Source organism: Balearica regulorum, chromosome 10 (genome assembly GCF_011004875.1).
Source record: "Balearica regulorum gibbericeps isolate bBalReg1 chromosome 10, bBalReg1.pri, whole genome shotgun sequence".
Taxonomy (NCBI): domain Eukaryota; kingdom Metazoa; phylum Chordata; class Aves; order Gruiformes; family Gruidae; genus Balearica; species Balearica regulorum.
Genome location: NC_046193.1, coordinates 24,333,372 through 24,351,960, shown reverse-complemented (window position 1 = coordinate 24,351,960; position 18,589 = coordinate 24,333,372). Strand labels below are relative to the sequence as shown.

Genomic DNA, 18,589 nt, shown 5'->3' with positions numbered 1-18,589 from the left:
AGTAATCATCACCTGTGATTGTTTAACTACTGTAAGGTATTAAGCCATTTCCTCTTGTTGTGACCAGTGTTGGTTCCTTGCTCTGTTATCTTAGGCAGGCAAAGAGATTGTATTGGAATTTTTTCTTGTATTTTTTTCAGGGTCATTTTTCATTTTTGCTTTCTTTTGATTTTTTTTCCATAACCAGGGTGATCTGACCATTTTGAGGGTTAATTGCCCACAGGCAAAGACTGATTATCTCTTTTAGAAACACCAAATATAATCTAGCCAATGAGCTGTACTATGAAAAATACACAGCAAGACTTCCTTGAGCCGTCCATCTGTTTGTATGCTTTCCTTAGCCAGTTTTGATTTGGATTTGGGAGCATAACAGGGACAGCCCAAAACCATTGCTGGTAATGATGACCAGCAGTTTCTTTGTGGCAGCGTTGCAGCAGACAGACAAAAAGTTACAGGTCCAAATTTTTATTACAGACGTACCCACAAATGTAATATGTGGGTGTGGAATCTCTGTTCTTGGAGATACTCAAAAGCTGCCTGGCCATGGTCCTGGACAGATGGCCCTTGAGGGCCCTGCCTGAGCAGGAGGGTTGGACCAGATGACCTGCACAGGTCCTGTCCAACCTCAACTGGTCTGTGATTCTGTAGCTAGCATCCTTTAAAAAGCAAAGCATTAGAAAAAGCTATCTCAACCATAGGTCATAAATAGCTTATTATTGCATCACCCAGGTGGGTCAGGCAGAGTAATTTGTTTTGGGGTTTTTTGTTTACTTTGGGGCCCATGATAAGTTTTGCAATGTGCAATGTCTTTATCAGTTCCGGTTGGGGCACTACATGTTGTCTACTCACGTGGCAGTAGGGTTGATACCACCTTGACTCAGATGCTTAAAGAATGATGTGCTGCAGGTGTCATGCAGGGAGGTGACTTCTGGCTGTCGATTGCATTTAATTGAATACATTGAAGGTACCTCATAGTAATTCATAACATTTAAATATCTCTTTGTTGTACCTGACAGGAATTCTGTGCATGGCTTCATACAAACGTCTATTTAGATGGCTAAATGCAGATGTGTAGTGCCCTCAGTACATTTTTTGCACTGTACAAATACTGAAGTAGAGAGAAATGAGGAAAAATGAGAAAATACAGGATAATTACAAAACGCTGAGGTTAACAGCCCTGTCCCTGTATCAAGAGTTGTGGTTTTTCTATAGGTTTTCAGGCTCTTAGTTTCATACCTCTTGAAAAGACAGCTCTTCTTGAAGTGCGGGACTTGTGGATCTAATGTGAACTGGGGGTTGTTACCAATTCAGTGGAAACTGCAGCAGCATCCAAAAGATTGATTCTGCTTTGTGTGACACATGGGTTATTGAACAGATGTTTGTGTACTAGTGTTTGTCACCCTTGTATTCTCCTTAAGCCTCCTTTGACCCCTCAAAATAAGAAATATTGCCAAGAACATGTTGGGATGGAAACAAGAAGATTAAAGCTACATTTGAGAATCATGCATTTTAAGTAATCTCAAGCCCCCTTTTCTACAGGTATCTTCCTACTCGCAACATTTCTTGAATCTAAAGATCCTGAACATTGTCAAGATATACTTTCTCTAAATCTTCGGCTTAGAGCAGTTTGCCATCTTTTTGCTTTTAGAAGAAAAAATAATATACAGTATTCCACGTTGACAAACATACAGGAATAAGTCCATTGGAAACATGAGAACTTAGCGAGTTCTGTTTGGTTTCTCCATCAGCAGCAGATCTTAAGCAACTGGTCTAATATATTTTCCAAATTAATTTTGATCCTATCTTTACAGTAGTACTGCCCATTTTCAAAACCTGCTGTTTTGTGTGGGTTTTGGATGTTTTGTTGTGTTTTTTTTTTCTCTCCAACGAACTTCCTCAAGCACTTTTATTTTTCACTGTTTTATTTGCATTAATTGGTGGTGGATTTCGCCCCCCTAAAAATTTTACATAAAGGTACCTTAAAATAATTCGTCAGTTTGGAATTCAGAGACAGTGCTCAGCAGACAGGGGCAGAAAGTAAATAATTCTGTATCCAGTGTAAGTGTAAGGAGACTTGAGGGAAGTCAGAAGTAATTACCTGTATCAAGCATGCAGTTAATAGTTACAATAAATACCGGGCGTGTTCTGGGAATACAAAGAGCAAGCAGTCAGGCCAGCACTTCACCTGGGATCAGAGGGGTCGCTCCACAGATGTCCCGTGCCACCTGAGGTCTGGGGACGCGCCGGTCAGCAGGATGTGTGCTGCGCGGGCGCTGGGCGAGCTGGTCCAGCATCAGGGACCGGGCATCATGGGTGCTTAACTCTGCAGACGTGCTTCGACGCGAAGGACGCTCTTTTTTGCTCCCCTCTAATTTTTATTCCCTGTAAGGTGTTAATTAGAGATCATATTTACTAATGAACTGTCTTGTGTCTGTCCTCGGAGACTGCAGGTCTCCACTCCTGTGCGTGCCCGAGGCAGGAGACCATCTGCCCACCCGACGTGGAGGGGTTGGCCCGAGTCGCCGTGCCTCGGTCGCTCCCCGTGCCTGTCTCTGCACCTGCAGCACACGTCTTGGCCAGCCATGTGCTAACGATGCTGTTAATGAGGAGCGTTTCCAAACAGGAAGTCTAAAACTTAAGACTTTCTATGAGTCTCTGAGATTTTTCTGCTTGTATCACTGCACTGCCTTCAGCACAGTGGGGAAAAGGAAACAAAACAACTTCTGAATTTTTTCAAGATGAGTTTTCACTGCCACTCGGGGTGCTCAGTCACCGGGAAGTGTGATTAATGCGGGTGTCGTAGGCACTGTTAGCTCCCTTCCGGGGCTGCTCTCCGCAGTTGGCATTCTCAGCTCCTCTGTCTCACATTGCCCTATATATTTTTATTTCAAGTAACATGACACTTTTCAGTCACATTTTTAAAGCTCCCAATAAGGGAGGAGGAAGCAGGAGCGAAGCAATCTCCTTACAGTAGGCTTGCTCTGAATTCTGCTGTTTGCTTAAGCTGGCTGCCCTGCTTGTTTAAAAGAAACAATCCGTCTTCTTGGTGAATGACTCCGTGGTATGTGCACTTACTGAAGAAGTTTTTAGAGTGAAACACCTTTAAAGGAACTGTTGTGTTTAGTCTTCCGCGACACCAAAAGGCAAAATCCTAGGTTCTTTCTGGGCTGCGCGTTGCAGCATAGATACACAGGACTTTTACAGGAGGGAGAGCCTGACAGTGTTGAAAGTGCTAGGACTTTGATAAGGTCTTGAGGGGGAGAAAGCATAAGATCCTCACGTGATTTTTGATTTCATTCGATTCATGGCATAATGCCAAAGCAGTTTTCAGTATACTGCCTGGTGGGAGGTCATGCAGGTCCACTCTATCTGGACTGAGTCAATATACTGGAAAATTGTATTGCAAGGGAGATTGGCTAGTTGAATTGCAATCCTTCTTTTTATACAAACATTGATCATTACAGTATTTCATTTACTAAAATCTTTTCAGGACAAATTGTCAGTCATCTTAAATCAGTAATGTGTCACCAGCATTTTCCAGTGTTCAGAGGTTTGTGCTGTCAATATAGAGAAAATAGTTAAATTATCTCAGTTCTTTTCCAGAATAGCACTTTGCAAAGCCATTCGCTTTTTAATTGGAAAACCCCTTCTTGTAATTCCAGAATAATACCCACACCGCTGGTAATAAAAAAAGTAATTATCCTGACATGATTTATTCTACTATGTAGCTGTTCTGGTTTATTTTCTGTCAGAGGTATAGGAAGAAAACCCGAGGAGATATGCTGAAGTCAATTGATTTTACAAGGGGCCGGAAGAGAAAGTTTCTACAAAATTTTTCTCTCACAAAACTTGTGTCTGAGAGGAAGAGTGTACTGTTAGTGTAATTTGTAGTAATTATACACACACACTCTAATTAGACCTAACTGGGAGTAAATTAAGCTGATAGAAACTTCATTGCAAAGTAGCGTTGAAGTCCCGCTAGTTCCGTGACACTGAAACGTGCAAATTTCAGCTCAGAGCCAGTCTGCTGTGGAAGAGCTGACAGCCCAACATTATCCACAGTTGCTTGGTTCTGGGATGCTGGGTCAGGCCCACCCCAGTCACTTTTTTACTGTCCAGGTACAAAAAGTATTTATTTATGAAAAAAAACTATAATCAAATTACTTTCTGAAAAATTTGCATCTGATTTTATGGATTTTTTTTTTTTTTAATCTGCCGTTAATACTAAAATTTCCTTCCTCTTGTGTAGATACAGATCACTACAAATGGACTGATAGGGTTCTTTTTGAGAAGCCAGCTTGTTTTATAAGGCAATTAAGAGGAGTAATAAGATTGTATCAGTGTGCTGAATAGAAAAGTCTGTGCTGTGCTGCTTTACGTATTATGGCAAGTTGGAAAAGCAGTGAATCGAGCTGTGTGCTATTGCGCAGAAAGGATCTGTGGACAAGGAGCTAAGCAGTTATGCTGCGGGGAGTTGGTTGACACTTTCCAGGTCAGGCACGCCCTGTGCACACAGGATCTTTATTTCCTCCTAGACCATATGAAGAAATAGGATCAGTGACAATCCTGGGAAAATATTAATGAAATTACAAATTCCACGAAAAGGTATCTTACAGATGTGTGCTACTCCAAAATACAGATCCCTAGATCTCATAGATGGCATATTCTCTGTGCAGTACTAATGTCATGTATATTGTTGGTCCCACTGATTAATAGGAAATCTCAGCAGTAATAATTTTTTCCACTAATCTATCCAGAGATCCAGGGTTTCTACAACTAAACCTGCTTAAGAAAGCAGTTGATATTTCTGCAGTCACTACAGACTGAAAACTGATATTCTGTGGTTTTCAGCAACTGAACTCCTCTAAAAAGTATGTCTATAATTGGTTTTCCTATTGATGTGATAGCAAACAGAACCTCAGCCTAAGTCTGCCGGGAAGGAGCCTTGCTGACCCTGCTCAGTGCTAGCCAGCGTTGCTGCAGCACAACAGTGCTGTCTACTGCAGGGTGTTAATTTTGTTGCATTAAATCATAAATATAGAATATTAAAACTAGAGAGGGGGATACAATTAACCGTAATAGCACTTTTTTTTGTTTGTAAAGCATATATTCACAAGACAAATACAGAAATGTGCATTTAGGGAGTAAGCTATGAATTGGCTGGTAGTTGTTTAAATAAAATAATCTGGGGTGCTGCCCAGTGTTTAAATCAACCTGCTGGGTCTGGAGAGAACAACAAATGCGTACCATTAAAGCTTGTTTGCGAAGTGTGTAGGGCATGAATCACAACCCGTTTATCCAACGCATTATGGGGCTGTTTGCTGCGTCTGCAGGAGCCAAAACATGTATTTGGTTTTGTACGGTTTAAAAGCAATTAAAACAGATTTCTTTTTTGAAAATGGGAAGGGTACCAAGTATCATTTTTAGACTTTACCGTCCAAATTACTGCCAGACCTCAGTAAACACAGCAGCGTTCCGCACGAGAAGTGATCTGGAAGTGAAGCGGCTGGTAACTGACCCGGCCTTGGGGCTGCAGAAGCTGCAGACCCTCCTCGGCAGCAGCCGCTGCCCGGGCTCTGGCGGCAGCCGGGCTCTGCCTGCCCGCGGCCCGCCGCTTCTCAGCGCTGGGGCGCTCCCGGGTGCCCGCGGCCGCCGACACGCTGTCGGACGCGGCCCGCAGAGGGGGCGGCCGAGGCTGGTCCGGGCCGCGGTTGCCGGCCGCAGGGCAGGGGACGGGCCGCCGCCCCGGGGAGCGCCCGGGCCAGCCGGCCCAAGGGCCTCCCCCCCGGAACGGGGCGCCCTTCGTGGGGCCGGGGCTGCGGGGCCGCTCTGCCCCGAGGCCGCCCCGGCGCGGGGGCGGGCGCTGCGCCTCTCGGGGGCGGGGCCGGGCGGGGCCGGGGCCAGGTGGGGCGCGGCGGCGGCGCAGCCATGCGGGGAGCCCGGCGGGAGCCATGCACTGGGAGCGGGCGCTGCTGCTCCGCCGGGCCAAGGTACCGCGGGCGGGGAGGGGCCGCCAGGGGCTCTCCTTGGCCGGAGGACGCACCGCGGGCCCCGGCCCCGGCTGCGCGGGCAGGTCCTGCGGCGGCTCGGCCCTTGCTGACCCGGGGCGCCCAAAGCGTACCTGGCCGAGGAGGGAGAGCGTCGCGCTGCAGCTGAGCTGCCCGATCCTTCCTTTCTCCAGCTGAGGGACAAACGTTGGCCTTCGTTCTGGTTGCTTCGTGTGGTTCATTTGTGCTGAAATAGCGTTTAACTTTTTTTTTTTCTTTTTGCTAAAAGTGGGGTTTTTCCTTTGAAACTTGCTGTCTATTTTCCCTTCGCTTGGAGGCACCTGTTTGCAGGATTTATCGCTTACTGCAGGCCTGACGGTGTGAGGCAGGGCACGTTTTCAGAGGTCTGAAGGGCTTTTTATTTCTGTCTTGAGCACTGACACGAGTAGATGTAGATCTCATGTTTTCTGTTAAGTTTCATTATTGCTTGCTTTTGTACAAGCAGATGAAGCGCTGGGAATAACTTGAGTTTGCTCTATACTTGCTCTGTGTGGCTTTTGCTCGTTCACTGTTACCTTCTCTGTCTTTTTGTTCACCAGCTGATAGAGCTGCTGACCTTATACTAAAACTTCAGAGGACTCAGCCTGCCAACGCTGTCTTGCTTTGTGCTTGAGTTTTTTGGTTGTTTGAGGTCATTAAGCTGGCTCAAGTATGAGGGGGTTTGCTTTTTTCTCAGCTTTTACTAGATGTCTGTAAAGCACATGAAGCTGAGTCGATTGATACCGTACCCTGGCCAGCTGAAAAAATTTTTGCAGAATTGTATCTACTTGTCAAGATGGCTGCTACAAAGAAGGAAAGGTTTTATGTTAGTGAAGCTGGTGATTAGCGCTTGTATTTCTCTCTCTCCTTGCCTAGATCGAGCGATTGGAAGTCAGCAGCTTAGCGCAGACCTCCAGTGCAGTGGCCTCGAGCACTGATGGCAGCATCAATGCAGACTCTGTTGATGGCACCCCAGATCCTCAGCGAACAAAAGTGGCTATCACACACTTACAGCAGAAAATACTGAAGTTGACCGAGCAGATCAAAATTGAACAAACAGCCCGTGATGACAACGTGGCAGAGTACCTGAAACTGGCCAACAATGCAGACAAGCAGCAGAGTGCCCGCATTAAGCAAGTGTTTGAGAAGAAAAATCAAAAGTCAGCCCAGACCATCTTGCAGCTGCAGAAGAAACTAGAACATTACCATCGAAAGCTGCGAGAGATTGAACAGAATGGGATCCCTCGACAGCCAAAGGATGTCTTCAGGGATATGCATCAGGGTTTGAAAGATGTTGGAGCAAAAGTCACTGGTTTCAGTGAGGGAGTAGTAGACAGCGTAAAAGGTGGGCTTTCCAGTTTCTCCCAAGCTACGCATTCAGCAGCAGGAGCTGTGGTTTCCAAACCCCGGGAGATTGCCTCCCTCATAAGGAACAAGTTTGGGAGTGCAGACAACATTGCTAATCTGAAAGACTCCTTAGAAGAAGGCCAGGAAGATGGAACAGGAGGCAAGGCTCTAGGTGTTATTCAGAACTTTCAGTCAAGCCCAAAATATGGCAGTGAAGAGGATTGCTCCAGTGCCACGTCAGGCTCTGTGGGAGCCAACAGCACGACAGGGGGCCCTGTGGGAGCTTCTAGCTCCAAAACAAACACTCTGGATATGCAGAGCTCAGGGTTTGATGCAATACTGCATGAGATTCAAGAAATTCGAGAGACACAGGCAAGACTGGAAGAATCATTTGAGGACCTTAAGGTTCGCTATCAGAGGGATTACTCATTAATAATGCAGACTCTGCAGGAGGAGCGGTACAGGTATGTACTTTTGTACTTCATTTCTATACTAAATACTGTGAGTTGCAGGGCACCAGAGTCCTGGATAGTAACTGCTCAGCAGGCTGTTCCCAGCGGCCTGATTCAGATGGGAAGTCCTGTGGTCCTCTCAGGATTTTGCCCTCCCAGCTCTATCTTTTGTAAATATAGTTATTTTGCTGCTCATCTCCCTTACTGTATAAGAAAGAAATAGCAAGGAAAAAGGTTATTCCATAGTGTTTTCAAAATAAAAAGTCAAGCCAAAGACGTTTAGAAAGGTGACCCAAAAGACCAGGAGTACATTGATGCAGTTCCTGTTACCCAGACAGTGCTTTGCCCTGCAAAAACCCTGCGAAGGTTTGGGTGAAGGCAAGAAACAGGAGGCCACAGATGGACAGCATCCTGACCCTGCCTCCTCCAACACTCAGATCCATATCTACCAGAAAAAGACATATCCTACTTTCTTAGGGCTCTCCAAAAAGACATGATCTTGCCCATGTGCCAAAACTAGGGTATCCCCCTTCCTTTCTTCGCTCAGATCCACAGCAGCAGGGTACAATGAAATGAAGTTAAATTAAATGTCAGATATGGGCAGTGCTCTTGTCATGGAGGTCATGTGGCTCTGGAGGGGGGGTAGCCTGTGTTTCCATCACCTTCCCCTTGCTGGAAGGAATGGAAAGGTGGAGGAGTGCTGCAGTGCTGCCAGTCCCTGATCAGGTCACAGGAGAGAGATGACGGTGGCTTCAAGGAGGTAGCCTGACAGTATGGTATGGCAGCCAGCTACCCCCACTTCTACCCCCCCTGCTGGGAGAGCAACCCTTGGAGAGGTGCTGAGGGAATGCTTTCCCTTCTCCGTCCATGCTGGGTGGGAGAGAGCTCTCAGCAGGCTTTAGTAATGAGGTTGCTTACGGCCTTTGTCACTTCGGCCAGGCTGTGAAGCACAACCTGTGAGGCTCTGCAGAGCTGTAGGGTGTGCGGACAGGCTTTCTGAAGTACCATGTGCCGCTTGCTGCATTGGCTTGCACAGTACAATGTGGAGTTTCCCCACAGCTCTTTAGACATGCTGGTGCCAGATCATTGGAAAAACATTTGAAAAGGCTTAGCCTGCTAGGGTCTTGTGGAGGCAGCGAGCTTTCTGTGTGCTTTGCAAAGCTTGGATAGACAAAGCCAGACCAACACCACTTTCTAATCCTGCTTTGCAACAATCAGCAATTTGACTGAAACGGGCACCCAGCACAGCAACTTTGGTTCCTAGTGCCTCATTGTCATGGATTCACATAACAAAGCGATGCGGAGTTTGATCTTCTGCTCCCCAGCAGAGAGGGGTCCTGTTGTCTGTTGCTGTGTAGGTTGTTGTTTCACACATACAGCAGCAGCTATTCATAGTGCAGCGCTATATGCAATCACAGTACAGCTGAAGAGCGGTCTGAAAGTACAATAGAAGACCTTGGGACTGATGTACGTTGTCAGCTAAACTGGCTAGTTATTCCCTGAAACCATTTAGCCAGGTTCACGTAGGTCCTCATGCTAGTGCAATATGAAATTGTATCTGTCATGTGCTGTTAACCTTTACTGAGTGCTCCCCTGAGGTGAGCCCAGAGCCTAACCACTAACCAAGGCAGCCTGGAGTGAAAAGCTTCAGAAGAATCTGTATTTGGTTTATAAATGCTTAAAAAGATAGTAATTTAGACCTGCCATTTGGAATGTTGATGCAAATTAGTTAAAGGTGTGACCTCTAAAGAGGACCAGTTAAACCACACTAAGTACCCTTGCCTCTGTAGGCTTTCAGAGATGAGCAGGTAACTGCATGATCCACAAGGAGCTCATGGGTCAATCACAGCGAGATTAATACCTTATTGTACAAATCTAGATTCTTGTTTGATAGCTTGCGTATTTTAAAACATAACAAAGATAAGAGCCAGCATCACCCTGAGAACTGGAAGGTTACATGATGTGTCTGAGGGCCCAGAAGATGCTGCTGCCTTGGTGGAGAGGGCTGGCACCTGTTCCTCCGACTAGGAGCCCCTCTCGTTCCTTGACTCTCTTAGGGAAAAATGAAAAGATGGGAATGGAGGTTGTGGTTTGAAGCTGGGAGGCTGGGGATTCAAGTTAATCATAACTGGCTTTAAAAGCTATAAATACCTCACAACGCTGCTGTATTTCTAGGAAGCTTTCAAAAACAAGCACTGAGTTCAGTTAAAGCTTAAAAAAAAGAACTATTTTGGAGAAGCCTTTGCTCGTAGGGCAACACTTCAGTGTTCGTATTGTACCTGGAAGCTGGAACAAAGCACATGCCATGGCATTTTCTCACCCAGTCTTTGTCCATTTCCTCTTTCTTAGATGTTGTACTCTTTTGTGGGTTCTGATCTTTTTTCCTTGCATGTTCATGCAGTTTCTATCAGCCATGGCTTGCCTCGCAGGTTTTCCATGACCTCTTCAATCTCCTCCCTCCTTCTCCTTGCTTCCAGATCTTGCCTATCAATCCGTGTAGCTGCTGGTTTCCTGACTGGCTCTGGGGCAGGGACCTGCTGGTGCAGTCGCTCCAGTTTTCCCGCCCCGGTGCTGCGGGGTGCCCGGGCTGGCCTGGCGGCACCTCGACGAGGCTGGGGCGGGCTGTGCTGTGCTGCCCTGCCTGCCTCTGGGCAGCACGTGCTGGCCCCAGAGCACCGCACCGCTCCACCGGGGCTGAGTCATCGAGGAAGGAAGGAAGATTCTGGCGGCACCTTGGCCGTCATTGTGTTCCTTCTGCACCGGGAGTGGGTGCTGAAATAGCCTGTTGCTTATCTCATCGGTTGGAAGGTGGCAGTTGTTTACTGATACGAGCAGGGACTTTCTGTGCTATTGAGACTGAAATAAAGTTCCTGCTGAGTATTTTCATCTTGCGTGTCCCTTTAGGAACCTGTTTGTATGTGGTGAAATCATGAGCTCGCATATTTGGAGTGTGGCCAGTCCGAGAGTTTGGGTTTCTTCCCAAGCCCGGCATCCTTGGAAAGGACATTTAGGTTTCCCACACTCCTGTCAGGAGAAATCTGTCAGCCAAAATGCTAGATTTTGGTGCTTTCGTTTATCTGATTTTGCTGTAGTCTTATTGTTAGACTTAAGTCTGTTCACATGATTTATTTTAAAATAGATCAAATGTGCTAAACCTCTGAAGTCTAGAACGGTTGAAGATGCCTTCCTGGAGTGTGGCGGGGCAGCAAAGGCAGTGTGTTGGGTCGGCTGTGACAGCTCTGAAACGTCCCTGCAAAGCGACTGTCTTCTGCTGGGGGAGCTTCAGAGCTGAAAGCACAGCATGATGTGGGCACCGAGAGCAGCTCGTGCTCCCTTGGGAGCAAGCTCTGTCCCTCGTGTATCATCTAGATAGAAGACTTGGAGTATGTTGCAAGTAGATATTGCTTTTAGCATTCTGCTATTGAAAGCAGTGTGTTCAGTAGCATAAAAATGTATTGGGATGACAAATAAAGATCAGATGAGATTTTCTATGACATAGCTATAAAAAAGAAAGGTCCATCTTGAGAGATGCCTGAAGAGAAGTATTAAACTCCGTTCACTGTATACTGTGAAGATCTTTTAGCATCAGTTTGATCAGTTTTTGTACTTGCCAGAGCACTTACTGAGTACAAATAAAATGTCTTTATCATCATGTCTCTCCCTTACGTATGCTGTATTAGCCATGTATTTTGCAGCTATTTAAAATGCCTTTTCAAATCAGTTCTCTGATTCCCAAGCAGTGAGCCTCAGAAAGTGTGTGGAAATATGACATAGCTTTTTTAAGTGAAGCGTTCCCATATCCCCTACTTCAGCCAAGCACCCCAGCAGTATACTGGGTGTCTTCCATATGAACATCTCTGATGAGGAGATAATTGTGACAGTTGGCACTAGTCTGTCATAGAGAAGAGTTTCGGGGCTGGAGCCTCTTAATCTAGAGGCTAGTAATTTTAAGGGGAAATTTCACATTGTAGCTAGTGAAAAAATAATTCTTAGACTCTAATAAGGCATTTTCCATACCTGAAACATAGTGGAGTTTGATCGTTCAGGCACTGTTATATTCACAGACAAGTTTAGAGTCTGTTGCATAGACACTGGCACTTGTATGTTAGAGAGGGAAGTGTGAGTATAATCTTAACCCTCTTGACAGATGTCCAATCCCTTTTGTTTTTGTAATACCTCTGCGTTAAATGTGAACCATCCTTTGACAGGAAAACCCTGGCTTTGGACCTTGTAAGTCATATGAACCCCTCTTAGCTTTTCAGATTTGAACACCAGGAGAAAACAGCAGGAAAAAAAATCATTTTCTAAATTGTAGATAATGGGTCAAGAAGTGAAAAGGAGACAAATGGAGGAAGTGTAATTTCAAAAATAAGTCTGGGTAGGTTGGGTTTTTTGTTGTTTGTTTTGTTGGGTTTTTTTTAATAACCCAATTCCAGCAGTTGCCTAACACGCCGGTTTCTGAAAGTGCAGATGATTCTTGGGTGCAAACTGCAAAAGCTCTGGGGTCGAGCAGGGAAATGAAGTGTGTGGTTGGGAACAAGCCGGTAGTCCTGCATTCAGGACAGGGAGGATTGGAGCCAACCCTTTGCTAATCATGTTATGCTTAAACTCTTAACTGTACAGATTTGCAGGGTTTCCTTATGTTTCCTGTAGATTGAGGTAGTTTTGAAGTTATTAAAATACAATTGTTTCTTGTTAGAGAACAGGATTTAAGCTGCCTGGCAATAGCTGTTTTATGAAGGGCGTTTATGTGGGAAGAGGTTAAAAGACATCATATTTTCAGAAGTACTTAAATCCCTTTTTGTGTAATAAACCCACTGGAGAATTTTGTAATACATTAATAAACTGAATATATCTCAAGTAATTAATGCTGCCTTTGGGACTTAGAGTGGGTTTAGTTGCGATTTCTTGGCTGTTGGCAATTTGTTTGTTTGTTTTTTTTTTTAAGTTGGGTGGGAAGAAATGGCAATATTAATTATCTGGGCTCCTTCATTAGCCAGTCTTCACATGGCTTTTCCCATGTTTGCAGCTTGTCTTTCTTGGGAAACCAGTTCTCTTATGTGTCCTGCCTCGGTTGCGCAGCTTTGTGGCACCTTTCTGGGCTGAGCCCTGTCAGCTGCTGGTTGCCTTAGTCTCACTTCTGGTTGACCACATGTGTTTCGTTGTTGGAAATTGTCGTGCTATGTCTGACTCCTTCTTAGTTTAAAGCAATATTGCATTGGGAATGTAAATGAAAATTTTCTTCAGACTTTTCAATTAAAAACAAAACATCAAGACCATTTTAAAGGCTGGCTTGTGCCAACAGTTTCTGAATATTTAGCTTGTGAAGCACCAAAAATCTTGGTGGAAAAACAAGAAAACGGAAGCGGGATTTTTATCTTAGTTTCAGAACTCGTAATTAAATTCTTCATTCTAGATAAATATTGTTTATTCATTTTATGCGTGCGTGTGTGTAAACTAAATTCAGATGGAGTCAGAGGGGAACTGAAGTTAAAACAAGGAATTATCTCTGTGTTGAATTCCTTAGAAATTTCTCAGTTATTAGTATCAAGGGTCAGATGATAAGAGCTATATTCTGTGCTGATACCATGAAAAGACAGTCAGTGGAAATTAGAGTGGAAAAACCCCGACGGCCACAATAGCTGTACCCATACCTTGGTTACCATCAGAGTTGTCGCTCGTAATGAACCCAGAATGAGAAACCAGTGGGAAGCGTGGCAGAAGATGATGGGATGGAATGGATGGGTGGTGACCAACTCGCTGCTCCCGACCCTTGGGCTGTGGCCTAGCTCTCTGTGTATGTTTACCTGTTGGAAGTAATAAAAATACTTGCCGGATTTTAAAAGCGTATTGAAGCATGTTGCTTGCAAATTTGGACTTGAAATTCCAAAAATGAAGTGCTACAGACAAATACAAAGTATCCTTAACGTATTTTGAAAGCAGTAAAATAACATTATGGAGCTATTGTTGAAGTCAGTTTAAAACTCCCTCAATGAGAAACAAAACTCGGTATATCAGAATTGTTGTAACTCATTTTTTGGGCAGCCTTCTTTCTCAGGACTGCTCCCACTCCATTCACCAGTAGCAAACTGAAAAAATAAGCCTGCAGGTTAGTGATTCATGTGCCCTCCTTATAAACAATATGATGATCTTTGCTAGTTAAGCTGAATCATTCATGAGAGATAAAGAAAAAATAAATCAAAGATACTCATGTGACCTCACGTGTAAAGATCAGACAGGATCATCATGTTCTCTGAGGCATCAGTCACGTTTAATTTCTGTGTCATTTTTATGCACGCTACTGTTCCGAGTGTAGATGAAAATGCTTAAGAGCTTATGGTATTAGAAGAGAATGGTTTGGTTTAAATAAGAGTTTGGGGAATAACTTGTTCTGTTTTAATTCTGTCCTTGATTTCTTGCATCACTTGACAGTTGTCATTTAGCCACTCTGTGAGTTTTTCCCCAGGATAGAAACAGGATTAACATTACCTTACCTGGTAGAAAGGATTTTCTTAATTCCCAGTGAGAGGGCCTTCCATTGTAATGCATGCTTTTGTATTGACTGAGGTAGCCACACTAGTTTTCAGTAGAAAGTCTATGATGATCATTGCTCAATTGTTACTGGGTAATTTTGCTGTCCTCTTCTCATTAAAGCTACTGTACCATGTATATCATTTCTAGATGTGAAAGACTCGAAGAGCAGCTAAATGACCTGACAGAGCTCCACCAGAACGAGATCCTCAATTTAAAACAGGAGCTGGCCAGCATGGAGGAGAAGATTGCCTATCAGTCTTACGAGCGAGCCCGGGACATCCAGGTGGGTGACAGAAACAAGGACACTCGAGTCCTGTCTTTCACCTGCTCCTTCTGTAACTCCTTCGCTTTTGAAAGATTTCTGTGACTCAATATTTGGTTTTAATCCTTGTAGCTTTATAGCTAAACTGCATATTGACGGGTTCTGGAAGGGCCTTTATTCCATCCCTGACCTCTCCGAGTAACTTCTTTTGTAAAGAAGAGCTGTGCCCGTGCACCAGCAGGCAGGTTCATCTGCAGAGGGAGCCTGATGCTTGGTCTGGAGCAGAGCTTTTAAATAAGTTGTCGCAAAGTGGAAGCCTGCATCCACCTTTTGTACAGGGTTTTGTAGGGTATTAGAAATTGATGGGCCGTGACCTGGACACTTTTTTTACAGTAGCGTTCCCAGTAAACTGACCCTAGGGTGTGGTTCTGTGTCACTAATTTCAGAGCAATGGTCACGCATGTCTAAGGGAAAATGGCTTTGTGTATCCACTGCATTGAGTCAGGAAACAATTCTTTCTGTTGGTTTTGCCCAAATAAGGAGGTATTTTTAAAAGCGAAGTTTCTTTCAGTATGTAAAAGACCAAAGCTATGGAAACAGAGATTATGGAGTTGGAGAACCTTCCACAGAGCAAAAGACCTGGGAAATTATCTGAGCAGCCACTAAACCTTATCAAGAAAGGCCTATTCAGAAACAGATCTATCATCCATTTTAAATACTTGTGCTAGTTTAGCAGGCATCTCAGTTTTGATTGCTGATGTGAGATATTTATAGTGTGAGCAGAGAATTGTAGGTCAAAGTTCTCCCTCTTTGCTCCCCCCAAGGAGCTTCAGGCAGGTGATTTCCTCTGGAGACAGCGCAGGCTGCGCTGCTGGCACGCTTGCAGATCCAGCTGCAAGCCTGGTTGCGTCAGCATCCTTCCAGGTTGCTTGCAGTTAGAGGAGGCTGATCAGTTTTGCCCTTTACTTTCAGGGACCATAACTGACGAGAAGCCCTCACGTTTCATTGACCTCCACAGACATGACGCAATGACAGAGAAATGTAGCAAGTGACCTTTAAGGTTAAAATACATCAGCGTCTGTGGACAGTGGTGCCATGGCCTCCGACAGAGTAAACAGGAGACTGTCCCTTGGGGGGATGTTACGATACTCAGGTTTTGTTCTCCTCTCTAATTTAACACGGCAGGAAGAAGTAAAGTTGAAAACTTAAACTGAAGGGGGGATTTCTCAATAGCTTTTTTTAATCTTCATTTTATGGTTCAGTGCTTTTGGTGTAAAGTTGCAAATTGGGACAGACTATTCCTTAGCATTTCTGGGGACAAGGTAAGCGTTTTCTTGCATGAAAAACTCGGTAAGAGCTGCAGAGTTCTGATGCTGCAGAGAAACAGTGACGGAGCTAAGTCTGTAGGCAAGGAGTCCATGGTTCCTATTTCAGTGATCAGTCTGAGAGAGACCGCTGCTTGCTGCAGACCTCTAGATGTTACCCGAAGTTGGCCTTTAGGTCTGAGAAAAGCAACTCTGAGGGAGAATTGATGGAAAAAATTGTAACTCTGTATTTCCGAGAGCAGGAAATGTCTTATTCCATTAATTGCCTTAAAACCCCCCCTCCTTCCCCCTAACCCACCCGCTGCATGTCACCAGTGTTGTACTGCGGGTTGGATTGGTCCACCTGAGGTTCAGCATGCTGAAAAGGTCAGTAAACAATCACCCCCAAGTGCTTCACAGATGTTGTTTTGTACAGGACAGTCTTCTCCTTACACATGCTTTTGCTTTACCTCTTCCTAGAGGCAGTTGCGTAAATCTCATGCTTCTTACCCTCCTCCTAGATATCTCCTCTCTCCAGCCCTTGCAGTGTCACCTGGAGCTATGCCAATGCCACAGCTTGCTGCAGTCTGGAGGAGACCACCTTCCTCCTGCGATGCCAGTCCCAGCCCTGGTGCTCCTCAGACCTTTCCCTGAGCTCATTCAGCTCACTAAGCAAGCAGAATGCGGCCAAGCCTTTTTGGTTAGTTATTTTTGTTGACTTAGCTTTCTGCCAGGTTGATGAGAGAATTGAATGGGCTCATGGAAGGGTTGGACAAGCACAAGCCACTGCAAGGAAAGTGATGGAAATGGGAAGCTCTGGGAATGCGCATCCCAGAAGGAAGAGGAGGAGGAAGAGTGATGGCTGGACACAGCACCTTTGTACCCTCAGTGGTCTCTTGAAGCCAAAGCTGAAATGAGCAGCTCACTGGGTTGCCCTCCCTTTCTGGACAGACAGAAATGCTGTCTGATTGCTGAGGGTTGTTGCATCCTCCTCCCTTGGGGTCCGGCTGCAAGGCAGGGAGGATGGTAAGGTCCCAGGTGACCATCGTGCCACATGCAGGGACAGGCAGCTGGCAGTGCAAAGTGGCAGCTGAAGTGTGTGTTTTAACAAAGCCGGACTTCTACCCAGCCTGTCATCCCTGTTCAGCCTCTCTGGTGTAAATGAGATGACATGGTGTGTTACAAACAGCAATACCTAGTTAACAAGGGGCTCCTCACCATCAGTCACATGAAACGCGCAGCTTCCCTTGCTCCTGCTGCAGGGCATGAAATCCGTGTAGTGACTCAAGTCCTGCAGGAGGTGCGTAAGGCACGAGGAGGGTGGCCCTGGTCTGGCCTAGTCGGTGAGGTAAGAGCCGTGGACTGTCCGCCACTGGGGCGGACTTGTGGGGTGCTAGCAACCCAGTGGTGTGTTCTTGCCCACAGGAGGCACTGGAAGCGTGCCAGACCCGCATCTCCAAGATGGAGCTGCAGCAGCAGCAGCAGCAAGTGGTGCAGCTGGAGGGGCTGGAGAACGCCACGGCCAGGAACCTGCTGGGGAAGTTCATCAACATCCTCCTGGCTGTTATGGCTGTCCTCCTTGTCTTCGTCTCCACTGTGTCCAACTGCGTCGTGCCCCTCATGAAGACTCGCAATAGGACGTTCAGCACTTTATTTATAGTGGTTTTCATGGCCTTTTTGTGGAAGCACTGGGACGCCATCACCGGCTACTTGGAACGGTTCTTGTCACCCCCCAGATGATGGCGGCAGGAATTGGCTGCGTCACCCTCCTCCCGCGCTCTCAGTGAGCAAGCGTGGCAAAGATTAGTCAGCAACTACTCCGCTGAAGTTTTAAAGTGTCCGAGTGAATTTGTTTACATTTAGAATAACGTTTTTTCTCTGCGAGATGCATTGCAATAGTATTTTTTAGATTTTATTCAAGAACTCTTTTTGGCGAGAATCCTGGATAATTTTTATGTAGCATGGTTCTCTTTGGATGCAAATCTTAAGATTCTTTAAAGTGTACAAAAGAAATAAATAAAATACAGAAATTTGGAGCATACCAATGGGCAATTTAAATCGTGGCTTGAACTACTGTACTAAACCTGTCAGGAAGAAGAGAGCGTGGTTAGCTTAAGATGAGCAAAGCTAAATCTAGTGCACAGCCTTGAATGATGGTACCACAGCAAACCTGTAACACTAAACTTTTACTGTGAAGTCTGCTCACATTCCATGTCCAAATGTATGCATTCAGAGTGATTTCTTTCCTTAACAAGAGAAAAAACAACAACGTGTGGATCTCTTTCCCAGCTCAGTGTCTGGGTTCACCATTTGTGCTAACCTGACTTACAATAACTTTCTGTAAGGCTGGCTAACTTGGCTAAGCATATGAAGTGGAAGCCTCATGCCATACACAGTAACTGCACAGTCGTGATACAGTATTTTGAAGTAGTCCTTGAAATACTTATCTTTAAGCAGAAGCCCTTGGTCGCACTTTTAAGGTTTTTTTTATATATGTATATTCACAGATTTAAAAAAAATCCGAACAGCATACTTGAAGAGTGTAATACTCAAACTCTCAGTGCTTCCTTATTGTTTCTAATAGGATTTTTTATTATAATTATTATTATTATTATTATTGGGGGTTTTTTTGGAAGGGGTTGGGAGGGTCATTACTTTTTTTTT

At 45.1% G+C, this 18,589-nt stretch overlaps 1 protein-coding gene across 13 annotated transcripts in view; it reads left to right on the top strand.

Moving 5' to 3' along the window:
* TMCC1 (transmembrane and coiled-coil domain family 1) overlaps positions 1 to 17,966 on the top strand; it is a 115,737-nt gene extending 97,771 nt beyond the window's left edge. For 12 of the 13 annotated variants that reach the window (XM_075762560.1, XM_075762553.1, XM_075762550.1 and 9 more), the window contains 3 exons: positions 6,903 to 7,837; positions 14,507 to 14,642; positions 17,351 to 17,966. In XM_075762560.1, coding sequence (XP_075618675.1) covers positions 6,903 to 7,837; positions 14,507 to 14,642; positions 17,351 to 17,665 — 1,386 coding nt within the window. In that variant the 3' untranslated portion in view covers positions 17,666 to 17,966. Of the gene's footprint in view, positions 1 to 5,909; positions 5,991 to 6,902; positions 7,838 to 14,506; positions 14,643 to 17,350 lie in introns of those variants that run through there. The other variant, XM_075762555.1, reaches the window with a different exon arrangement.
* The last annotated feature ends 623 nt before the right edge of the window (positions 17,967 to 18,589 follow it).